This window comes from Neophocaena asiaeorientalis, unplaced genomic scaffold (genome assembly GCF_003031525.2).
Source record: "Neophocaena asiaeorientalis asiaeorientalis breed wild unplaced genomic scaffold, Neophocaena_asiaeorientalis_V1.1 scaffold100, whole genome shotgun sequence".
Taxonomy (NCBI): domain Eukaryota; kingdom Metazoa; phylum Chordata; class Mammalia; order Artiodactyla; family Phocoenidae; genus Neophocaena; species Neophocaena asiaeorientalis.
Window position 1 is genome coordinate 8,793,606 of NW_020173955.1, and position 21,388 is coordinate 8,814,993.

General features: G+C 35.4%; 1 protein-coding gene across 3 annotated transcripts in view; it reads left to right on the plus strand.

Moving 5' to 3' along the window:
- The window catches only part of RTN4 (reticulon 4), a 66,745-nt gene that overhangs the window by 6,290 nt on the left and 39,067 nt on the right, over positions 1–21,388 (plus strand). Inside the window, exons 2-3 of one of the 3 annotated variants that reach the window (XM_024752950.1) lie at positions 10,530–10,586; positions 11,274–13,670. The exons of 1 other annotated variant lie outside the window; for it this stretch is intronic. In XM_024752950.1, the coding sequence (XP_024608718.1) occupies positions 10,530–10,586; positions 11,274–13,670 (2,454 nt within the window). The remainder of the gene's footprint in view (positions 1–10,529; positions 10,587–11,273; positions 13,671–21,388) is intronic. One more of the 3 variants, XM_024752947.1, reaches the window with a different exon arrangement.

The window sequence follows — 21,388 nt, forward strand, 5'->3', positions numbered from 1 at the left end:
AAAGGGTATATGCATTGAAAATGTTGATAGATAATGCCAAACAATAGGTACTACTCCTACTCTTATAGTAGGAGCTGTAAGCTGCTAAATATGGGATTATCTTTTTAGTAGTCCCTGAGTCCTTTGCTTAGGTGGCCCTCTAGTTTAAAAAAAAACATTATTTTTTTAATGACTTGTTCTTATTACCATAGATGAAGAAGGCTTATAAAGTTTTGTTGTTCAAACAGATTTGGCAATAGTCTGGTTATATTGGTGGTCCCTTGGAAGTTCAATATTAAGAAAAAATTAGCACACTTTTTTTTTTTTTAAACCAGGTTTAGGGTGGAGTACGGGGACAAAAAGATGAGTAGAGATCGTAGTTATGAGAGGTACATGTAGGAGATTAGGAAAGAATACAAGCCCCGACCCATAAAGTATTTTCTGCTGTCTTAAAACCAGAGGACTCTTGTGGTTGTACTATAGGGCCAATTATATATTTATGTTCCGTCAGCTGCCTTTGTGAAAAGAGGAAAAAAATCGCTTGTTTTTTTCATCCCCAACTTTATATACTGACTTGTAAATTTGAATAATTGGAAGGTGCCATTGTTAAATTTATCTCGGTGTTCTGACAGCCCTAGGTGAAGCTGACCTAAAGCATTAAAAATTTTTTTTTAATCTACTGGAGTCTTTGGTTTCAGAAAAGAAGGGAATTTACTTGTTTAAAATTTTGTTCATCTTTGTTCTACGGGGGTTTAAACCTATCATATAAATCTCTTTCACAAATAGCCTTTATAACTTTTCAGTCTCAACTAATCACCATCATTATTAAGTTATTGAGAGTTTTATTATTCTACCAAGTTCTGGATTCAGTTTGCTAATATTTTGTTAAAGAATTTTGCATGCCTGTGTAAGGAATATTTTTCTGTATTTTTATTTTCTTTTAATAGCCTTGTCTGGTTTTGGTATTAGTGCATAAGTCTGTGAAACATTTTGAGAAGTGCTTGCTCTTCCTTAATTTGCTGAAAGAGTTTCATAAGCATCCTTCGATGTTTATAGAATTTACTAATGAAGCCATCTGGCCTTGGAGTTGTCTTTGTGGAGATGGTTTTAAATTATGGGTATTCTTTTTTTAAGTGATATAAGGCTATTCAGATTTTCTATTTCTGCTTGTGTCAGTTTTGGAAATGCATGCCTTTCAAGGAACTTGACTATTTCATCTTGATGAGTGGACATCAAGGAATTTGTCCGCTCACCTAAGTGTCTAATTTATTGGCATAAACTTGTTCATAATATTCTCTTATTTTTTAGGATTTATAGTGATAGTCCCTCTTTTATTTCCAATACTTATTTTTCTCTTTTTCTTGATCATTTTAGGGATTATCAATTCTGTTGATCTTTTCAAGGAACCAACTTTTGGTTTCATTGATTTTTCTCTATAGTTTGCATGTTTCCTATATCATTGATTTCTGTTGTTACTTATTTTCTGTTACTTATTTGGGTTTAACTTGCTCTTTTTCTGGTTTCCTTAGGTGGAAGCTTTAAACTTTGAATTTGACCTTTTTTCTAAAAGCATTTAGAGCTATAAATTTCTCTCTAAGCATTGCTTTAGCTGTATCCTGCAGATTTCCATTATCATTTGATTTAAATTATTCTTTAATTTTTCTTGTGATACATTCTTTGATCCATGAGTTATTTAGAATTGTGTGTTTAATTTCCAAACATTAGGGCATTTTCCAGAATTCTATTTTATTGATTTCAATTTAATTCATGTGGCCAAAGAACATACGCTGCATGATTTCAGTCCTTTTAAATTTATTGAGATTTGCTTTATAGACCAGGAAATGGCTTATCTTGGTGTATGTTCCATGTGTACTTGAGAAGAATGTATATTTTGTTGTTGGTTGTAGTGCTCTATAAAAGTCAGTTCATTGGAGTGTTGTCTAAATCATCTATATCCTTGTTTATTGAGTGTGTGTGTTATGTGCATGTGTGTCCAGTCTATCAATTAACTGAGAGTTGAGTGTTAAATTTTTTAAATAATATTTGTAGATTTGTCCTTGTCTCTCTTTAGTTTTTGCTTCATGTACTTCCATTACACCTTTCCCATATACCTTTAGTGTTGTTATATCTATTTAGTGTTATGTCTGATTACTCCTTTTTCATTATCAAATGCCCCTCTTTACTTCTGGTAATCTCAAGATAATACTCCTTGTGTTTGAATCTACTTTTGCTCGACATTTGTATAGCCATTCCAGATTTTGTAGGATAAGTGCTTGGATCATACATCCTTTTACATTCGTTTACTTTTAATCTACCTGTGTTTTTATGTTTAAAGTGTGTGTCCTGTTAAGTGGCACATAGTAGGGTTTTTATCTAGCCTGAAAACCTCTGCCTTTTAATTGGGGCCATTTACTACATTCGTGTAATTTTTTTTTTTTTTTTTGGCCATATGCAGGCCTCTCACTGTTGTGGCCTCTCCCGTTGCAGAGCACAGGCTCCGGGCACGCAGGCTCAGCGGCCATGGCTCACGGGCCCAGCCGCCCCACGGCATGCGGGATCCTCCCGGACCGGGGCACCAACCCATGTCCCCTGCATCGGCAGGCGGATTCTCAACCGCTGTGCCACCAGGGAAGCCCCCAATGTAATTATTAATATGATTCACTTAAGTCTGTGGCGTGTGGGATCCTCCATTGCGGTGCGTGGGCTTCTCTCTAGTTGTGGCGTGTGGGTTTAGTTGCCCCACAGCATGTGGGATCTTAGTTCCCCCACCAGGGATTGAACCAGCGTCCCCTGCATTGTAAGATGGATTCTTAACCACTGGACCACCAGGGAAGTCCCCATTTAAGTCTTTTTTCTCTTTGTCCCACCTGCTTCTGTTTTTTTGGTACTTCTACATATTCCTTCCATCCTTTGTGCTTTTATTGTCATACATTTTACTTCTACATATATTATTATATATTGTAATTATTTAAGCTTCAAAAGTCAGTTCTTTTTTTTTAATTCCTAGGTATTTTATTCTTTTTGCTGCAGTGGTAAATGGGAGTGCTTCCTTAATTTCTCTTTCAGATTTTTCATCATTAGTGTATAGGAATGCCAGAGATTTCTGTGCATTAATTTTGTATCCTGCTACTTTACCAAATTCATTGATTAGCTCTAGTAGTTTTCTGGTAGCATCTTTAGGATTCTCTATGTGTAGTATGTCATCTGCAAACAGTGACAGTTTTACTTATTTCCAAATTTGTATACCTTCAAAAGTCAATTATTCTTGAAGGAAATTAAGGTATGAGAATACTTTATATCTACTCATATATTTACCATTTCTTTAAAGAACTTAGGGAATGAGAATATTTTGTATCTACACATACATTTGCCATTTCTGCCCTTCATTCCTTCATGAAGATTTGGGTTTCTATCAGGCATCTTTTTCCTTCATTGTGAAGAACTTCATTTAACATTTCTTATTGTGCAGGTCCCTTGGTGATGATTTCTTTCAGCTTTTGTTTTCAGCTTTTGTTTGTCTGTTAATATCTTAATTGAGCTTTACTTTTGAAGGATTTTTTGATGAATACAGTCAATTTTGTTATTTGTGGTGGTTATGGTCTATAAAGTCACAGAAAATACTGAATTAGCAGATACTGAATCATGGTCCCTAGGGGAAATATAGGGTTAGGTTCCTGTGAACCTTTAGTCATAACATTTTTGTTACTCGTCAGTATATAACTTTGTTTTAAGTGTGTTTCTATTTAAAGAAACACATTATTTGATATGTATTGTAGACTCATTAACATTTAACTCATGGCTAACAGAACTATAACTCATGTCTGAATGAACCTTATCTAACAAACGTGTTTCCTCTGTAAGGTACATCATAGCCTCTTGCTGTTAAGAACACTAGACAGCACTTCAGCATTGTGCTTAGGGGCCATATCAGAATACCAACAGAAAGCACAGAAATGCAAACAGTAGGGCACTAAATAGACTGCTAAAAGAATACTTGTTTACTGTATGTGAGCTGAAACAAGAAGGAATAGGGTTGCCTTGTTTGACCTCACCTGGCAACATATGTTGGGGGACTGGAATGTATGGCTCTTCTGCATGTGCCTGCTGCTTAAGTACTGATTTGGGGTTTATCAATTTAGTGAGTAGGCCAGTTGGCAAATTAAGGAATCAGATTATGAGGGTTGACTGCATGCAATTCTAGGTTTGCAGTTATTTTCATCATTTTAAAGAATGTTTTATTATCTTTTGGATTGCGTTGTTTCCAGTGAGAGGTCAGGTCATTCTTATTGTTTACCTGCCTTTTCCCTCTGTTTTTAAGATTTTTCTCTGTCTTTGGTTTTCAGCAGTTTGGCTTCTACAGTGTAGTTCTTTGTGGTTTTGTGTTTATCCTGCTTGTGGTTCATTGAGCTTCTTGGATCTGTGGGCTGGTATTTTCTATCACTATTTTCAAATTTTAGGCTGTTATATCTTAAAACTTTTTTTTCCTGTTTCAGTCATTATTGTCTTTGGGGGGACTCCAGTTATGTATGCATTAACTGCTTGATTATCTCATAGGTCATTGAGACTGTTCATTTTTTCCCCCCAGCTTTTTGTTCTTCATGCTGTGCTTCAGTTTAGATATTTTCTTTCTGTTGCTCTTTAAGTTTATTGATCTTTTCTTCTCCATTGTCCAATCTACTTTTAAGCTCATCTGGTGAAATTTTCTTTAGATTAATGTAATTTTCAGTTACAGCATTTCCATTTGGTTCTTTTTCTAGCCCATGTTTTTCTACCAAGACTCTCTGTTCACTCATTATGTCTATCTTTTACTGTACATACTTAGGAATTTTTGAAAGCTGTTTAAATTTCCATTTTAATATTCATTAATCCAACATTTACACTATTTCTTTTTGTTTATATAGGCTGTTTTTTCTTAATTTATGCTCAAATTTTCTTCTTTTCACGTCCAGTAGTTTTTTATTTTATACTGCTTGTCATGGATGTGGTGATAGTTTTGTTCTGGAAGGCAATTGATTTGCTGGCAAATCACCTTGATCTTTTTAAAGTCTTGATTTTAAAGTTAGGGTGGGTCTAGAGCAGTGGCTGGCTGGCTGACTTTTTCTTTAAGGGCAAAGTAGTAAATATTTTAGGCTTGTGGGTCATACAGGTTCTATCTAACTACTCATCTTTGCCATTATAATGCAGAAGTAGCCATAGACAATACATCACATGAATGGACATGACTTTCTCCCAATACAACTTTGGCCCATGAGCCATGTTTTGCTGACTCTTGGTCTAGAGTATCCCTTACTTTAGGGTTATAGTAGTCCCACTCTTAAGGTGTACCTTTTCTGGAATCTCACTTTTATGCTTGGGGTGTTTATGAGATCTCTCCACTCTGACTGGCCAGAACTTTAGGTCAGGTCTTCCAGAACAGTCTGACCTCCAGAATATCCATTCAGCTCACAACTCTATCATAGATTTGTCTGCTGGGTCTTGGTAAGTCTTGTGATCTATATGTGCAGCATTGTATTCAGCCAAATGTTTAAAGGGAACATCTATCTAGATTTCTGGAGCACCTTTTCTTTGAAGCTTTCCTTTGTATGTCACCCTGCCCCACAAATCCCAGACAACTCAACAGCTTCCTCTGCTCAGCAAGAGTGCAGTATCCTTGGGCTCCTCTGCCATGTGCTGTTGACAGAAAGTGCTTTCAGATGGAAAGCCAGGGCATTCCTCTGGTGTGCTTCCCTCTTCTCAGGAATTACACTTCTGCCTGTGGTCCAGTGTCTCAGGACAGTTGCTTCATATATTTTGCCCAGTTTTATAGTTGTTTATGTTGGAAGGGTTAGTGTGATAAAATTACTTTCATGGCTAGAAGCAGAGGTTCTTCTCTATGATTTTAAAGTGCAGTTTATTTTTCTTGTTTTATAAATTAGATATGATTTTACTGACCACTTACTTTTTTTTTTAAGTTTATTTTTTTATTTATGTGTGGCCGCGTTGGGACTTTGTTGCTGCGTGTGGGCTTTCTCTAGTTGCGGCGAGCGGGTGCTACTCTTCGTTGTGGTGCGCGGGCTTCTCATTGCGGTGGCTTTTCTTGTTGCAGAGCATGTGCTCTAGGCACGCGGGCTTCAGTAGTTGTGGCTCGCAGGCTCTAGAGCACAGGCTCAGTAGTTGTGGCCCATGGGCTTAGTTGCCTCGGGGCATGTGGGATCTTCCCGGACCAGGGCTGGAACCCGTGTCCCCTGCATTGGCAGGTGGATTCTTAACCACAGCACCACCAGGGAAGCCCTGACCACTTATACTTTTGGTTGATAAACAGGTTTTGAAATGAACGTGTCAAGGAAAATACTCAATATAAGAGTGTGTGGACATTGGTGAGATTGTGATAGCATATATATATTTTTTGAATTGACCAGTAATAAATTCAAAACTGATAATGCCATTTTTACTTTCTTGAAAAGTGATTTACTAAAAAAAAAAAAAAAAATTTCTCCAGTGAACTTTAATTTTGCAACTGATTCTTGTGTGGTGGAAGTAATTAGCGTTCACAGTTTGTAGCCCTGAGGCAGTTAATGGAAACTTATATTCTAGTTTTAGGCTTAGGTAAGGAAAAGAATCTAGTATTAGGGCCAACATGAGGAATAGATCATTTGGAAATCTTTCATACTGTCATTATAAGCAGTTCAGTGATTCTATTCATTTTACTGAGGGTAATAAGGAAATAAATATATATATGATTATAGTTTAAATTATTTTCTAGCTTTGTCATTAACTAAGCTATGTGACTTTGAATAAGTTGCTTTATTCTCTGAGCTTAGGTACCTGGAAATGTAGAAGATTAACAAAAATAAGGTAAGAATGAGTAGGTTTTACAAAGAGAGTGAGGCTGAATATGGTGAATTTGAGCATTAGTGGATGTCAGCATTCATATGCAAGAGGGGGAAGCATGGGTTTGGTTAGGAAGTTTAATTTGTTAGCATAGATGACATGTAAGGAGATGTTGAGATAAGCTTAGACAGTTAAATTGGGGCCATATAGTGCAGGGCCTTATATATCTGACTAAGAATTTTTGGTGTAATTCAGTATGTAACTGGGAGCTTTTAAATGTTTTCGAGCAAGAAAAATGTATAGAATTGTCCTTTTTGATGGCTGTAGAGGAGAGATGTAATAGGAGAGTTCTGGCTTCCCTTTTGCCTATTTAGTGAAAACTTGTTTTTTTTTTGTAATATGACATTATGTTAGTGTGGATATATATAATTAAGTCCTTAATATTTATTGTTTCTTCTGGCTGTCTGTTCAAATAGTACAAATGAGATTGATGATTAAGGTTTTAATTTCATTCAGTAGTTAGAATTTGGCATTATGAGTAGATCATAGAAAGAAGGGGAGTTGTTTACCGTTTTTGTAAGCCCAGTAATGTAAGTGTATGTGTAACATATCTCAGTAATTCAGAACATTTTATTTTTTACTTAATATAGCATCCCTTATTATAAAATAGTTTATTCACTTGTGAAAGTGAGGGTCTTGGAGAAAAAGGAAGATGAAAATCAGTAATTCTTTTTCAGAACAGGAAATAGATAATTTTCAGGTGTTTTAGCCTTAGAATTTGGTAGCTTTTGTGATATATAAGTATTGTTGATCAAAATTTTCTTTTGACATCGTTAATTTTATTAGTCATTTTCAAATTCTAAATTTATATAGTAAAGTCTAGAAAAGAAGTACTGCAGAGCAGTTAAAGGAAAGAGCATGGACTCGTAAACTATGGATTCAGTCTCAGATCCATCACTTTTTTTAGTTTTGTGTCTCTGGGGAAGTTACTTAGCCTTTTTATGCCTCTGTTTCCTCATCTGTGAAATCAAGATAACAGTAGTACCTATTTTACAGGGTGGTTTTGAGTATTAAAAGACCACGTGGGGCTTCCCTGGTGGCGCAGTGGTTGAGAGTCTGCCTGCCGATGCAGGGCACACGGGTTCGTGCCCCGGTCCGGGAAGATCCCACATGCCGCGGAGTGGCTAGGCTCGTGAGCCGTGGCCACTGAGCCTGCGCGTCCGGAGCCTGTGCTCCGCAATGAGAGAGGCCACAACAGTGAGAGGCCCGCGTACAAAAAAAAAAAAAAAGACCCTATGAAATCAATGTGCCTGGCCATGGTTAACATCTCTATAAATGTTGTTATATGGTGAAGTAAAAGCAAACAATCAAATATTTTGGATAATTACAGGGTATTTGCTGGGTGACTGTTTATCTTGTTTCAGGACCTCAAATTTATGGGGCTGATAAAGTAGGAATATGTAATTTATTATTGCACTCGTGCATAGGAGTGCACATGAACTTGGGAGTTAGACCTCTTCAAATCCTGGCTCTCTGGCCTCCTAGCTCTGTGACCTAGGGCAAATTGTTTCTTTTTTCCCCTTCCCTCCCTCACAACATTTTGAGGTAGTTACTCTTATTTGGCAAATGAGGAAATGAAGCACAGAAAGGCTAAGTAGTAACTTTCTCAGGGTTACACATTTATATTGTGTAATATGTGATGGATCTGGGGTTTGGACCCAGGCAGTTTGATCCCATGATTCATGATGGGCCTTAGTAGGAGTCCCTGAGCAACTCTCTTCTTCTTGAAGGCAAAATGGTAATGACTTCTGGATTTTTTTCTAAGTGCTTTTAGAAATGGAATACTTGTTTTGTGGCTAATTTTGGATTGAGTCTCATTTTATAAAATGAGGATTTTTTTTTTTTTGGAAATTTGTGAATATTTCCACTACCAATTTATAAACTTTCTCACTTGACCAAGTGTCAGAATATAGTTTTTATTATAAGAGATATTCTGGTATTAGATACGCATAAGGATATATTTTTTAAAAATACTTCAAAATTTTGGCACAGTTTTAGATATAGTTTGGTTTCCCTCTGATTTTAACATGTTTCTAGTTCACTTTACAAGTAAACTGTCTCTAAATTAGTTGGCTTTTAACTATATTGTCTAGATGAAAAAGACAACCATTTTGTTAAGAATTTGCTTCCTTTTATTTAGGTGGAGCAGCTGTGTAATTATTTGGTTCTGTTCTTTCTCAGTTTGTACAACATTAAAATTCATTATTTTAGCTGAAAGGAATTTTCAAATTGTCATTTTACAAATGAGAACTGTGTAATTTAACTAAGATTACATAACAAGTCATCTTTAAAAAGTGTGTACACATATGTGTACATTTTATAAAATCTCATAAGGCAGTGTGTCTTACTGGTTTGGATGAGTGGCCCATTCAACCTGTTGTTCTAGGTTATAGGAGACTCTTTTAAATGGATTTCCCCTCTCCACCCCATCTAAGAATCCTTTAGATATGACATCATACCTAGTATGAATTTAAAATTTATGTGACATTATGAATTTAACTCTCCTACTCATCAAAAGGAATACCCTTGGAAGACAAGTTCCATGTTCATGATAGCCACATCTCTGATTTCTTTTTTTTTCTATTAATCAGCCTTGTCTAGCTTGTTCTTCCAGATAGAAGTGTCCAAATTTATTAGGTCCTCTACACTAAAGGAATACCTCCTGTCATCTCTCAGACTGTTTCACATTGTCTTTTGCTAGAGCCCTTTCTCTAGTATAAGATCTTTAGCTCAAGATCTCCCAACTGCAGGTATAAAATGACATTGTACAAGGTTAATATACCACTATATAGTGTATTAGTTGACTTGGGCTTCTATACCAAAATACCATAGACTAGGTGGCTTAAACAACAGTTTAAGTTCTGAAGGCTGGGAAGTCTAAGATCAAAATGTGGGCAAGTTAGGTTTCATTCTGAGGCCTCTTTTCTTGGCTTATAGGTTGCTGCCTTCTGTGTGCTCATGTGACCTCTTCCTGTGACCATGGTCCCACCCTCATGACCTCATATATTTCTAATTACTTCCGAAAGGCCCCATCTCCAAACACAACACATTGAACCTTAGGGCTTGAACATAATGAATTTTAGGGGAAACACAAACATTCAATTTATAACATACAGCATATATTGGTTAAGAAAGTGAGCTCTGGAGTTGAATTGTCTGAGTCTCACTACTTATCTATTGAGTGAGTTACTTGTCTATCACTCTTTTTTTTTTTAATCTGTTAAATGAGATATTAACAGCAACACTTGTAACATTAGAGTTGTAAGGAGTAAAATGAGTTCTTGCATCATGTAAATCACTTAGAATAACAAGTAGAGAATATACATGATTTTCTGAAAGTGTTCTAAATTGAACATATACCAATAAAAAAAGATAAGAAGATGAGTATATTCAAGCCACTTTGGTTCATGCAGTTTCTTTAACATAAACATGTTTTTGCCTCTTGAAAAATGATAGGTTCTATAGATATCATTTAATCAATTTTATAATATATATTATAATTTAATCTGGGTTAATGGTACTACTAATGGTACTACTTTTTCCTTTCCATCATGGCTTTTTCTCTGTAGATAAAGTTTTGTGTTAACTCATTACAAACTGAACCCCTTGATTGTTCCTCTTTAGTCTCCTTCCAACTCTGTCTTTATTTCTGCTGAGGTTATATTCTATTTGTTTTTCAGATGAGACACTTTTTGCTCTTCCTGCTGCATCTGAGCCTGTGATACACTCCTCTGCAGGCAAGTTCTTTCTGCTAGCCTTTTATCCTCTGTGTATTCTAACTTTAATTCTTTAGTTATGTTCACTCTGTGCTTAGTAGTTTGAATTTACTAAAAATAAGCATGGTTCCAAGAATGTTTATCTACTGATCAAGTTGAAATTTGCATTTTATATGCAGTGTCCAAGAGAGAAATGGGCATAAACCTGATTAATAATTGGAAATGTGTAAGGAATTCTTGGCCCCTTGATTTATGTTTATACATTGACTAGTCATTTTTTCCAAATACAGTTTATTTGCTTATAGCTGACAGGCTTTCATAGAAAAGAATGTCAGCCTATGACAGTTAATTATCCAGTGCCCTTTCTTTCTTATGCTGTCAAACTCTCTTCTCAAATCCTCATTTCTTCCTCTGAGACTAGTTAGAAGTAGCTTTTCTCAGTTAATTGTACGTGAGGATTTTCTCAAAGACTTGATGTCTTTGCATAGTATATAATAGCCTCTGTAGCCATGCACATGTTTTTTGACAGTAGCTTTAATTTTTCAATTATGATTCAGTCTATTTGATTATTATTTATTAACTAAATGTTATTAGCATTTTAGTTAACAGTAAGTCTTTACTAACAGTATTTTTGAATCTGTCATAAAACTTGCATTAAATCTGAGAACACTGGCATTCTCTAACTTTACTTTCTGTCCATGGTCACAGAAAAAATTATGGATTTGAAGGAGCAGCCAGGTAACACTGTTTCTGCTGGTCAAGAGGATTTTCCATCTGTCCTGCTTGAAACTGCTGCTTCTCTTCCTTCTTTAGCTCCTCTCTCAGCTGCTGCTTTTAAAGAACATGAATACCTTGGTAATTTACCAGCAGTACTACCTACCGAAGGAACACTTCGAGAAATTTCAGATGAAGCTTCTAAAGAATTTTCAGAGAAGGCAAAAAAACCATTTGTAGACAGAGATTTACCAGAGTTTTCAGAATTGGAATACTCAGAAATGGGATCATCATTCAGTGGCTCTCCAAGAGCAGAATCTGCCATAACAGTAGCAAATCCTAGGGAAGAAATAATTGTGAAGAATAAAGATGAAGAAGAGGACTTAGTTAGTAATAACATCCTTCGTACTCAGCAAGAGTTACCGATAGTCCTTAGCAAATCAGTTAAAGAAGAGGATAGAGTTATGTCTCCAGAAAAAACAAAAGACAGTTTTAATGAAAAGGGAATTGTAGCAGAAGCTCCTGTGAGGGAGGAATATGCAGACTTCAAACCATTTGAGCAAGTATGGGAAGTAAAAGATACTTATAAGCAAGATAGTGATGTTTTGGCTGCTGGAGGTAATATAGAGAGCAAATTGGAAGGTAAAGTGGATACGGAACGTTTTTCAGATAGCCTAGAACAAACAAATCGTGAGAAAGATAGTGAAAGTAGTAATGATGATACTTCATTTCCTAGTACACCAGAAGCTATAAAAGATGGTTCAGGAGCGTATATCACATGTGCTCCCTTTAACCCTTCAGCAAACATTTTTCCCTTGTTGGAAGATCATACTTCAGAAAATAAGACAGATGAAAAAAAAATAGAAGAAAAAAAGGCCCAAATTGTAACAGAGAAGAATGCTAGTGCCAAAACATCAAACCCTTTCCTTGTGGCAACACAGGATTCTAAGACAGATTATGACACAACAGATCATTTATCAGAGGTGACTGAGGAAGTAGTGGCAAACATGCATGAAGGTCTAACCCCAGATTTAGTACAAGAAGCATGTGAAAGTGAATTGAGTGAAGCTACAGGTACAAAAATTGCCTTTGAAACAAAAATGGACTTGGTTCAAACTTCAGAAGCTATGCAGGAGTCACTTTACCCTGTAGCACAGCTTTGCCCATCCTTTGAAGAATCTGAAGCTACTCCTTCACCAGTTTTGCCTGACATTGTCATGGAAGCACCATTAAATTCTATAGTTCCTAGTGCTGGTGCTTCTGCAGTGCAGCTCAGTTCATCACCATTAGAAGCTCCTCCTTCGGTTAATTATGAAAGCATAAAACTTGAGCCTGAAAATCCCCCACCATATGAAGAGGCCATGAATGTATCACTAAAAAAAGTATCAGGAATGAATGAAGAGATTAAAGAGGCTGAAAGTATTAGTGTAGCTGTTCAAGAAACAGAAGCTCCTTATATATCTATTGCATGTGATTTAATTAAAGAAACAAAGCTCTCTACTGAACCAACTCCAGATTTCTCTAGTTATTCAGAAATAGCAAAAGTTGCACAGCTGGTGCCCACTCATTCTGAGCTAGTTGAAGATTCCTCACCTGATTCTGAACCAGTTGACTTGTTTAGTGATGATTCAATTCCTGAAGTTCCACAAAAACAAGATGAAGCTGTGATACTTGTAAAAGAAAATCTCATTGAAACTTCATCTGAATCAATGATAGAACATGAAAATAAGGAAAAACTTAGTGCTTCACCACCACCTGAGGGGGGAAAGCCGTATTTGGAATCTTTTCAGCCCAATTTAGATACCACAAAAGATACCTTATCATCTAATGAAGTTTCAACATTGATCCAAAAGGAGAAAATTCCTTTGCAGATGGAGGAGCTCAATACTGCAGTTTATTCAAATGATGGCTTATATATTGCTAAGGAAGCAAAAATAAGAGAGAGTGAAACATTTTCAGATTCATCTCCAATTGAGATTATAGATGAGTTCCCTACATTTGTCAGTTCTAAAACAGATTCTTCTCCTACATTAGCCAGGGAATACAGTGACCTAGAAATATCCTACAAAAGTGAAGTTGCTAGTGTCCAGGATGGAGCTGGGTCTTTGCCTTGCTCAGAATTACCCCATGAAGTTTCTGTCAAGAGTGTACAGCCTAAAGATGAAGAAAAAGTTCATGTCCCAGATGAATTCTCCAAAGATAGGGCTGATATTTCAAAGGTGCCCTTACTGCCTCCAGATGTTTCTGCTTTGGATGCTCAAACAGGGATAGGCAGTATAGTTAAACCCAAAGTTCTTGTGAAAGAAGCTGAGAAAAAACTTCCTTCTGGTACAGAAAAAGAGCACAGACCACCATCTGCTATGTTTTCAGCAGAGCTGAGTAAAACTTCAGGTAATCAATCCATACCTTATTTTGTGCTTTCTTGCCACCTTTTGACCTATGGAACATTCCACTACATTTTGTGTAGTATGTTACATTTATAGTGTCTGATATATCACATTGATAAGACTTCTTTTTACTGTCTCAGTTTAAGATTTTAGTGCTTTTTCTAGCCCTCTTGTACTCATCACGCATCCTTGCTCTTAGCTTTTCCACACAATTATTTGTTGGTCATTTTTATGTACCATGGAACTAGAAAAAACTTTTTTTAGAATTGGCTTCAGTGTCTGTTCCCTTCTTTTGCTTTAGTGTTTCCTGATAGCATGAAGAGCAAGAGGTATTAAAACAAAATATTTTCAGATGTGTTTACTTTTGTTTTCCCAGAAATATCTTCATTTAAAAATTTTGACGAACATTTCTGTTACCTGTTTCTGATCTTTCAATATAATGCAATAATTTCCAGTAAAAGGTATAAAGTTAAGCATATTGAGTATTAGATGTTTTCTTGAAAAGTATAAATTGAGGTATGCTATTTTTAATTCTCCTGAAAAGTACTAATTCTCATTTTTTCTTTTGACTCTACACTTCCCACATATCTGATTTGTGTAAAGTGATTTGTACATGTGTTTTTTATTTAGCATTCTAATTTAGATGATTACTGTGTATTTACTGAATATACTTATGCATTGGAGATAGGTAGTACTGGTGGCAGAGACAAGTTTAGAGTTGCTGTAATTGAAGAAAGAGGAAATTATGAACCTAAGGCAATGGGATGAGCATGGAGACATAGTACTTAGTGTTTGATTGGAATTGGACCTGAAGGTTAAGGGGAGGAGTTAAAGCTTACTCTAGGAAACCTGGGTTTCTTGTATGTGCAGATACATGGCAGTATGAGAAACTGAGTTAGGGAACATGAGAAAATAAAGTGGAAGAAAATAAAAAACTCAGTTTTGAATATATTGTAATTAAGGTACCTATGAGACATCCAAGAATGATGGGTATTAAACATGAAGCTCTTGAGAGAGACCTTGACCGTATGTGTGTGTTTACCATGGGCTCAGAGATTGTAATTAAAGCCACAGACATCAACTAGGGGGAGCCGAGGGAAGAGGAAGATTTAAAGTTGGAGGAATTGATCAACACTATCAAATACTAGAGAGCTCAGTTAAGATAAGGATTGAGAATTTGTCAGAAGGGAGGGAAGGTGTTATAATGGTAATCCCTATTCTCAGATAGTTAACGATTTTCTACATCCTTGATTATGATATATTTAGGTGTTTTAAAAAATTTTTCTGATTCTTATTACTGAATCAGATTCAGTAATTCTGATTCTTATTCTTATTTAAACCTGAAAGTATTGATAAGTTTTAAATAATAAATAAAACTTGCTCAGATAATTTATTATCTCCAGTTTGTTTCTCTTGTTTTCTTAAAATGACATTTGTAGGCAGAATTCAATTTTAATTTTGGGAAGAAAGGCTGATTTTGTAAGGGAGATGAGCAAGGTATTATTGATGCAGACATTGATACCTTATTGATAGTTTTGGATAAAATTTGTTATGAGAAAAATGAATACTAGTCTTCTCCCTTGATAAGGGTATTTTATCAAACTGTATTCTTTTTTTTTTGACCACGCCATGTGGTTTGTGGGAGCTTAGTTCCCCAACCAGGGATTGAACCCAGGTCACAGCAGTGAAAGCACCGAGGTCTAACTACTGGATCACCAGGGAATTCTGTCAAACTGTATTCTTAACAATGAAATGTAAATACTGGTTTTTCTCAGTTCATAATTATGAGCATTCATTCTGTTTTTCCTTTCACTGTACGTCATTATTTAGAGGCTCAGTGTTTCATATATGTTTTTATTTACTTTTAAAAAAATTTGTGGCTAAAGATTTATGCTTTCAGTACCCTGATGGTTTCCATTTTTGTTTAAAATATATTATCACTGGCACTTTAATTTTTCACTTTCCACTCATTTTAAATATAAATGTGTAATTACAATATTCTAATAATTGCTTAAATTTATACTACTAAATACAGACCCAGATAGTGAAACTACTGAAAAGAATAGTTAACTGATAGGCAGCACTACCAGATGACAGCTGAAATCTTTTTCTCAGATGATGCATGGAAGTTCCAGTTTGGCATAGAATGACAGTTTAGGGATATAAGAGTATGATTGGAAGTGGAAGATCATCAACACATACTAAGGGCACAGAGAGGCTGTCTCTACCTTGGAATATTAGGAATGGCTTCACAAAGAGATGCTTCTATAAAAGCTACAGTTAGCAAATGTGAGTAAACACATAGACCTGTTCATTTATATAAATATAATAAAAGTTTTCCAGATCCTGTTTTGGTATTTTTGGGGCAGGTGGGTATGTGTGGGTATTATGGTCAGTATGTAGAAACTGAAGCTATTCAAGCTATTCACTTGAAGCTAGGGACATAGATGGATTTGAGACTGGCCATGGGTGACTCAGTGAAAAGAAACATTCAGGTTTATTCAGAACTAAACTGAAAGACCAATCCATGCTAAAGGAGGGTTTATGATACATTGGATGCTAAATTTTCCCTGACTGGAATTAAGCAGAATTTTTTTTAAACTTACGGTCTCATTTAGAGAGTTTCTTTTAAAAAAAGGATGATTGCTTTTTTAAAATTAACTTTCATTTGGAAATAAGTTCAAACTTAAAAACAATTGCAAAAATAAATGTAGTACAAAGAATGTCTTATACTCTTCATCTAAATTTACCTACTAACATTTCTCCATTTACATTATTATTTATGATCTCTCTTTTTATAGATAACTAGACTATGGATACATAGATACAGTATATCCTTTTTTTCCTGAACCATTTGAGACTAAGTTATATACGTTCTGTTTTACCCCTAAATAGTTTAAAAAGGGATCTTCTCTTACATAACCTCAGTACAGCTATTAACTTTCTAAATTTTACATTCATTCAATACTTTTTTCTAATCTACCATCCATATTCTAGTTGTGTTAGTTGACCTAATAATGTTCTTTGCTGTGTCCTGTACTACAAGGTCCAGTCTAGTGCCAGGTTTTGCATTTAGTTATGTTACCTTTGGCTCCTTTAATCTGGGACATTTCCAGTCTTTATCTCTTATGATTGTAACATTTTTAAAGAACACAGGCCCTTTCCCTTCTTCCTTTTTAATAGAAAGTTCCTTGTTTTGCGTTTTGTTGAGTTTGTGGATTCATGGCCAAAATGAAGATAATGCAGTGGCCCTCTCATAGCAATCTGGAGGTACCTACTATTCATCAGTCCCTCATTGATGAGGTTTAATTTACACCATCTGGTCAAGGTGGTTCCTGATTTCCTTATTGTATAATTACTATCTTTCTTCCTTCCTGACAACTAAGAAGCAGTCTGATGGGTGACACTTCAAGACCATGTAAATATCCTGCCCTCCGTCAAAATTCCCTCCCTAGGTTTAGTATCTATTGATGATTCTTGATTGATTATTCTTTACCATTAAGTTTGCAAAAGATGATTTTTCTGTTCTAATACTTCCTTCACATTTATCAATCAACCCTGGCATTCTACTCTTAGCAAGAGCTCTCCTTTTCCATTAATTAACTATTTAATTATCAGTATGGATTCATGAATTTCTCTTTTCCCCCCAATGGTTCATAATTCATTACTGTACTTATTTATTTTGGTTGTCAATGGTCACAGATTTGGAGGGCTCCCCTTCAAATTGGCTCAAGGACATGCAGCTGTCCTTTTTTTTTTTTTTTTTTGAGTGGAGAGGGAAGCACTTCTTACTTTCTAGCATAACGAAATGCTGTAGGCTCATCTTTTGCCCACTCTGTCCCAGCCCTGAAGTCAGCAGTTTCTCCAGGGATCCTTGATTCCTTTCAGTGATCAAGAGCTGGATGCTAATTGTACTTTGCTCCTGTGGGGTCTTTCCATTTTAGCCCTTCCAGTGGACCGAGGTAGGAAATACTTGTATACATACATACAAATAAACATACACATATTTATGAAATCATGTGTTTACATAGATACCTCCAAATCCAAAACATTCCCAGAGGACTATTTCTTTCTTCCCCCATTTCACATTTGTATGTTCCTTCTATAGTGAGAACCTGGCTTCTAACACTACCAATACATTTATTAATTTGTTTAATCCTTGAGTACATCTAAAATAGTTTTAGAATGTTTTATAATATCATTATAATAAATACAATAAAGGGTTCAGATTTATTTTTCAAATCCACCTCCCTCAACCCTGCCCCGGTTACTTGGATTAGTTTTATTTTCCCTTTTCCTTCTACCTTCCCCCATCTTCAGTGTGGTTATAATACTCATTTGAAATAAAGTTAGATTTGTTTCAGTTTGCTTTCAGTTTTAGGTTTTCTTTCTCTCTATTTAGGACATTTTTAAATTAAGAATTTTGAAAGGCTGAGAAAAGAACCTGAATTCTTTGCATTTTACCTAGAAAGGGGAGACTACCATTTATGGGAAATCTTTTAAGCACCAAGCATTTTCACATAGTCATCTCATTTAGTCTTCACCATAATCTGAAAGAAGGAATCATTTCATGGATGACAAAACCTAAATCTAGGGATGTTACAAAACTTTACCGAGGTTGCATATTATGTAGTAAGCACAGTACTTTTGAGCTTCTATTGTGTTCCAGACATTGGGCTAACTTACTTTTTTAAAAAAATTTTTATTGGAGTATAGTTGATTACAATGTTGTGTTAGTTTCAGGTGTACAGCAAAGTGAATCAGTTACACATATATCCATTCTTTTTTAGATTCTTTTCCCGTATGGGTCACTGCAGAGTATTGAGTAGAATTCCCTGTGCTATACAGTAGGTCCTTATTAGTTATCTATTTTACATATAGTAGTGTGTATATGTCAGTCCCAATCTCTCAATTTATCCCCCCCCCCTTACACTCTGGTAACCATAAGTTTGTTTTCTACGTCTGTGACTCTATTTCTGTTTTGTAAATAATTTGTACCATTTTATTTTGGTTAGATCACATATAAGCGATATATGATATTTGTCTTTCTCTGTCTGACTTCACTCAGTATGATAATCTCTAGGTCCATCCATGTTTCTGCAAATGGCATTATTTCATCCTTTTTTATGGCTGAGTAATATTCCATTGTATATGTGTGCCACATCTTGTTTATCCACTCCTCTGTCGATGGACATTTAGGTTGCTTCCATGTATGACTATTGTAAATGGTGCTGCAATGAACGTTGGGGGTGCATGTGTCTTTTTGAATTACGGTTTTCTCCGGATATATGCCCAGGAGTGGGATTGCTGGATCATATGTTAGTTCTATATTTATTTTTTTAAGGAACCTACATATTGTTCTCCATAATGGTTGTACCAGTTTACTTTCCCACCAACAGTGTAGGAGGGTTCCCTTTGCTCCACACCCTCCCCAGCATTTATTGTTTGTAGTTTTTTTGATGATGGCCATTCTTACTGGTGTGATGTGATACCTCATTGTAGTTCTGATTTACATTTCTTTAATAATTAGTGTTGTTGATCATCTTTTCATGTGCTTTTTGCCATCTGTATGTCTTCTTTGGAGAAATGTCTTTAGATCTTCCACCCATTTTTTGATTGTGGTGGTTTTTTTGATGTTGAGCTGCATAAGCTGTTTATATATTTTGGAGATTAATCCTTTGTTGGTTGGTTTGTTTGCAAATATTTTCTCCCATTCTATGGGGTGTCTTTTTGTTTTGTTTATGGTTTCCTTTGCTGTGCAAAAGCCTTTACGTTTCATTAGGTTCCATTTGTTTATTTTTGTTTTTATTTTCATTAGGAGGTGGATCAAAAAAGATCTTGCTGCGATTTATGTCAGAGAGTGTTCTGCCTATGTTTTCCTCTAAGAGTTTTATAGTTTCTGGCCTCACATTTAGGTCTTTAATCCATCTTGGGTTTATTTTTGTGTATGGTGTTAGAGAGTGTTCTCATTTTATTCTTTTACATGTAGCTGTCCAGTTTTCCCAGCACCACTTATTGAAGAGACTGTCTTTTCTGTATATTCTTGCCTCCTTTGTCATAGATTAGTTGACTAACTTTCTTATTTATATTAGTTCTTATCCGATTCCACAAAGGAGATATTTTTTCCGACAAGTGAAGAACTGGGATGAGACCTAGGTTTTGTCCCCTTCACAGTTTTGGAGCAAGCAGTTATTGTCCTAAATAGCAGATGACCAGGGTGCTGCTGCTTTTATTACATACCTATTGTGTTGGGGGCATTAACCAATGCAAGGCATTTAAAAAACATCAGGAACATTGGTTACTGTGTCCATTTTCTCATGGGGTCTTCTATAAGTAGGGATATTAGAATGAGGGTAACCTTCTGTTGCTTCCACGTGGAGACTGAATAACCCTATTGTTATTCAGCTGGACAGCTGCTGTCTTGTTTGGTGGGTCATTGGTGAAGAAAGGTGCTAATGTCTCCCATTAAAACCACTGAGATCTTGACTTAATGATAGTGATTGCTTAATACATGTTTGTTGGTTGCTTGGTTTGCCACTAGTGCACAGAACGTTTTAAGTTCATAATCATAGTATAGATTGTGTTTTGCTGACCTGTTGTAACTTGGTGAGTGAAGTGTAAACCAACCAGAAGTTAATTATTCATTATACTTAAAGTATGTGCTTTCCAGGAATAACCAAATAGTATTTCCATAATAAAGAACTCGCTGAAAAATGGCCCATTTATCTAGGTAAAGAATTAAAAAATTATCCTTTGCCAATTTATAGATACTTCTTAAATGTGTTCATGAATAAGAACTTTCTTTTGATGATGTTTATAACTTAAAACATTTTTCTTACATTAATTTTAAAAATTGATTATATAGCTTTTGGGCTTTCTCAGTAAAGCATTATAGATATTAAGTATTTTGTTAAAATACATTTTTAGTGAGCATATATAGGATGCTTCTTGAATATTAGTTGGGTTTTGGTTAGGACAGTGAGCAGTTAATCTGATGAAAGTAGAAATTTAAGTACCCTGAAAAATGAAAATGTTTAATCTAACACATTGAGTAGAATTACCTTTAACTGGAAGGCTTTGAGTAAATATAAGTGTAGCTAAATTAGAAACTGACTTATTAATAAGGAAATGATTATATTTACTCAAATGTTTGACATTGTCAAATTAGTGTGGATTTATTTAGTGCTTACTGTGGGTCCAATACAGATTGAAAATAAATATGAAATATGAACCTTTATAAAAGATACTGCTACATATAATATGGTTGAAAGAACTTCATCTTGGGCATCTTACACACCTAAGATCTAATCCTGGCTTTATTACCAATTAGCTGTATGACCCTGGGCAGATGTTTTAATCTATTTGAGCTTCAGTTAAATTTAGTAGTCAGAATTTCTCTCAGGGACCTGCTAACTGTCGGTGAAGTCAGGGTAGCAGTACATGAAGCAATCTGAAGTAATATATGCTAATTGTACAAATTTGAGAAGTAGAGAAAAGCATTTAGATGACAAAAAAATTGTAATTGTATTGCCCAGACATAATCATTGCTAATATTTTAGAATATATTCTTCTAGTCTGTTTCTATGCATATGGAGACTTTATGAATGCAGTGAAAAAAAGTGTTTTTCCAAACTGGGATCATACGTTATATGTTGTTTATTGCTTTACAAAATTCAGCAATATATTATATTGCACAATGCCAAAATTTCCATGTCTTTATTT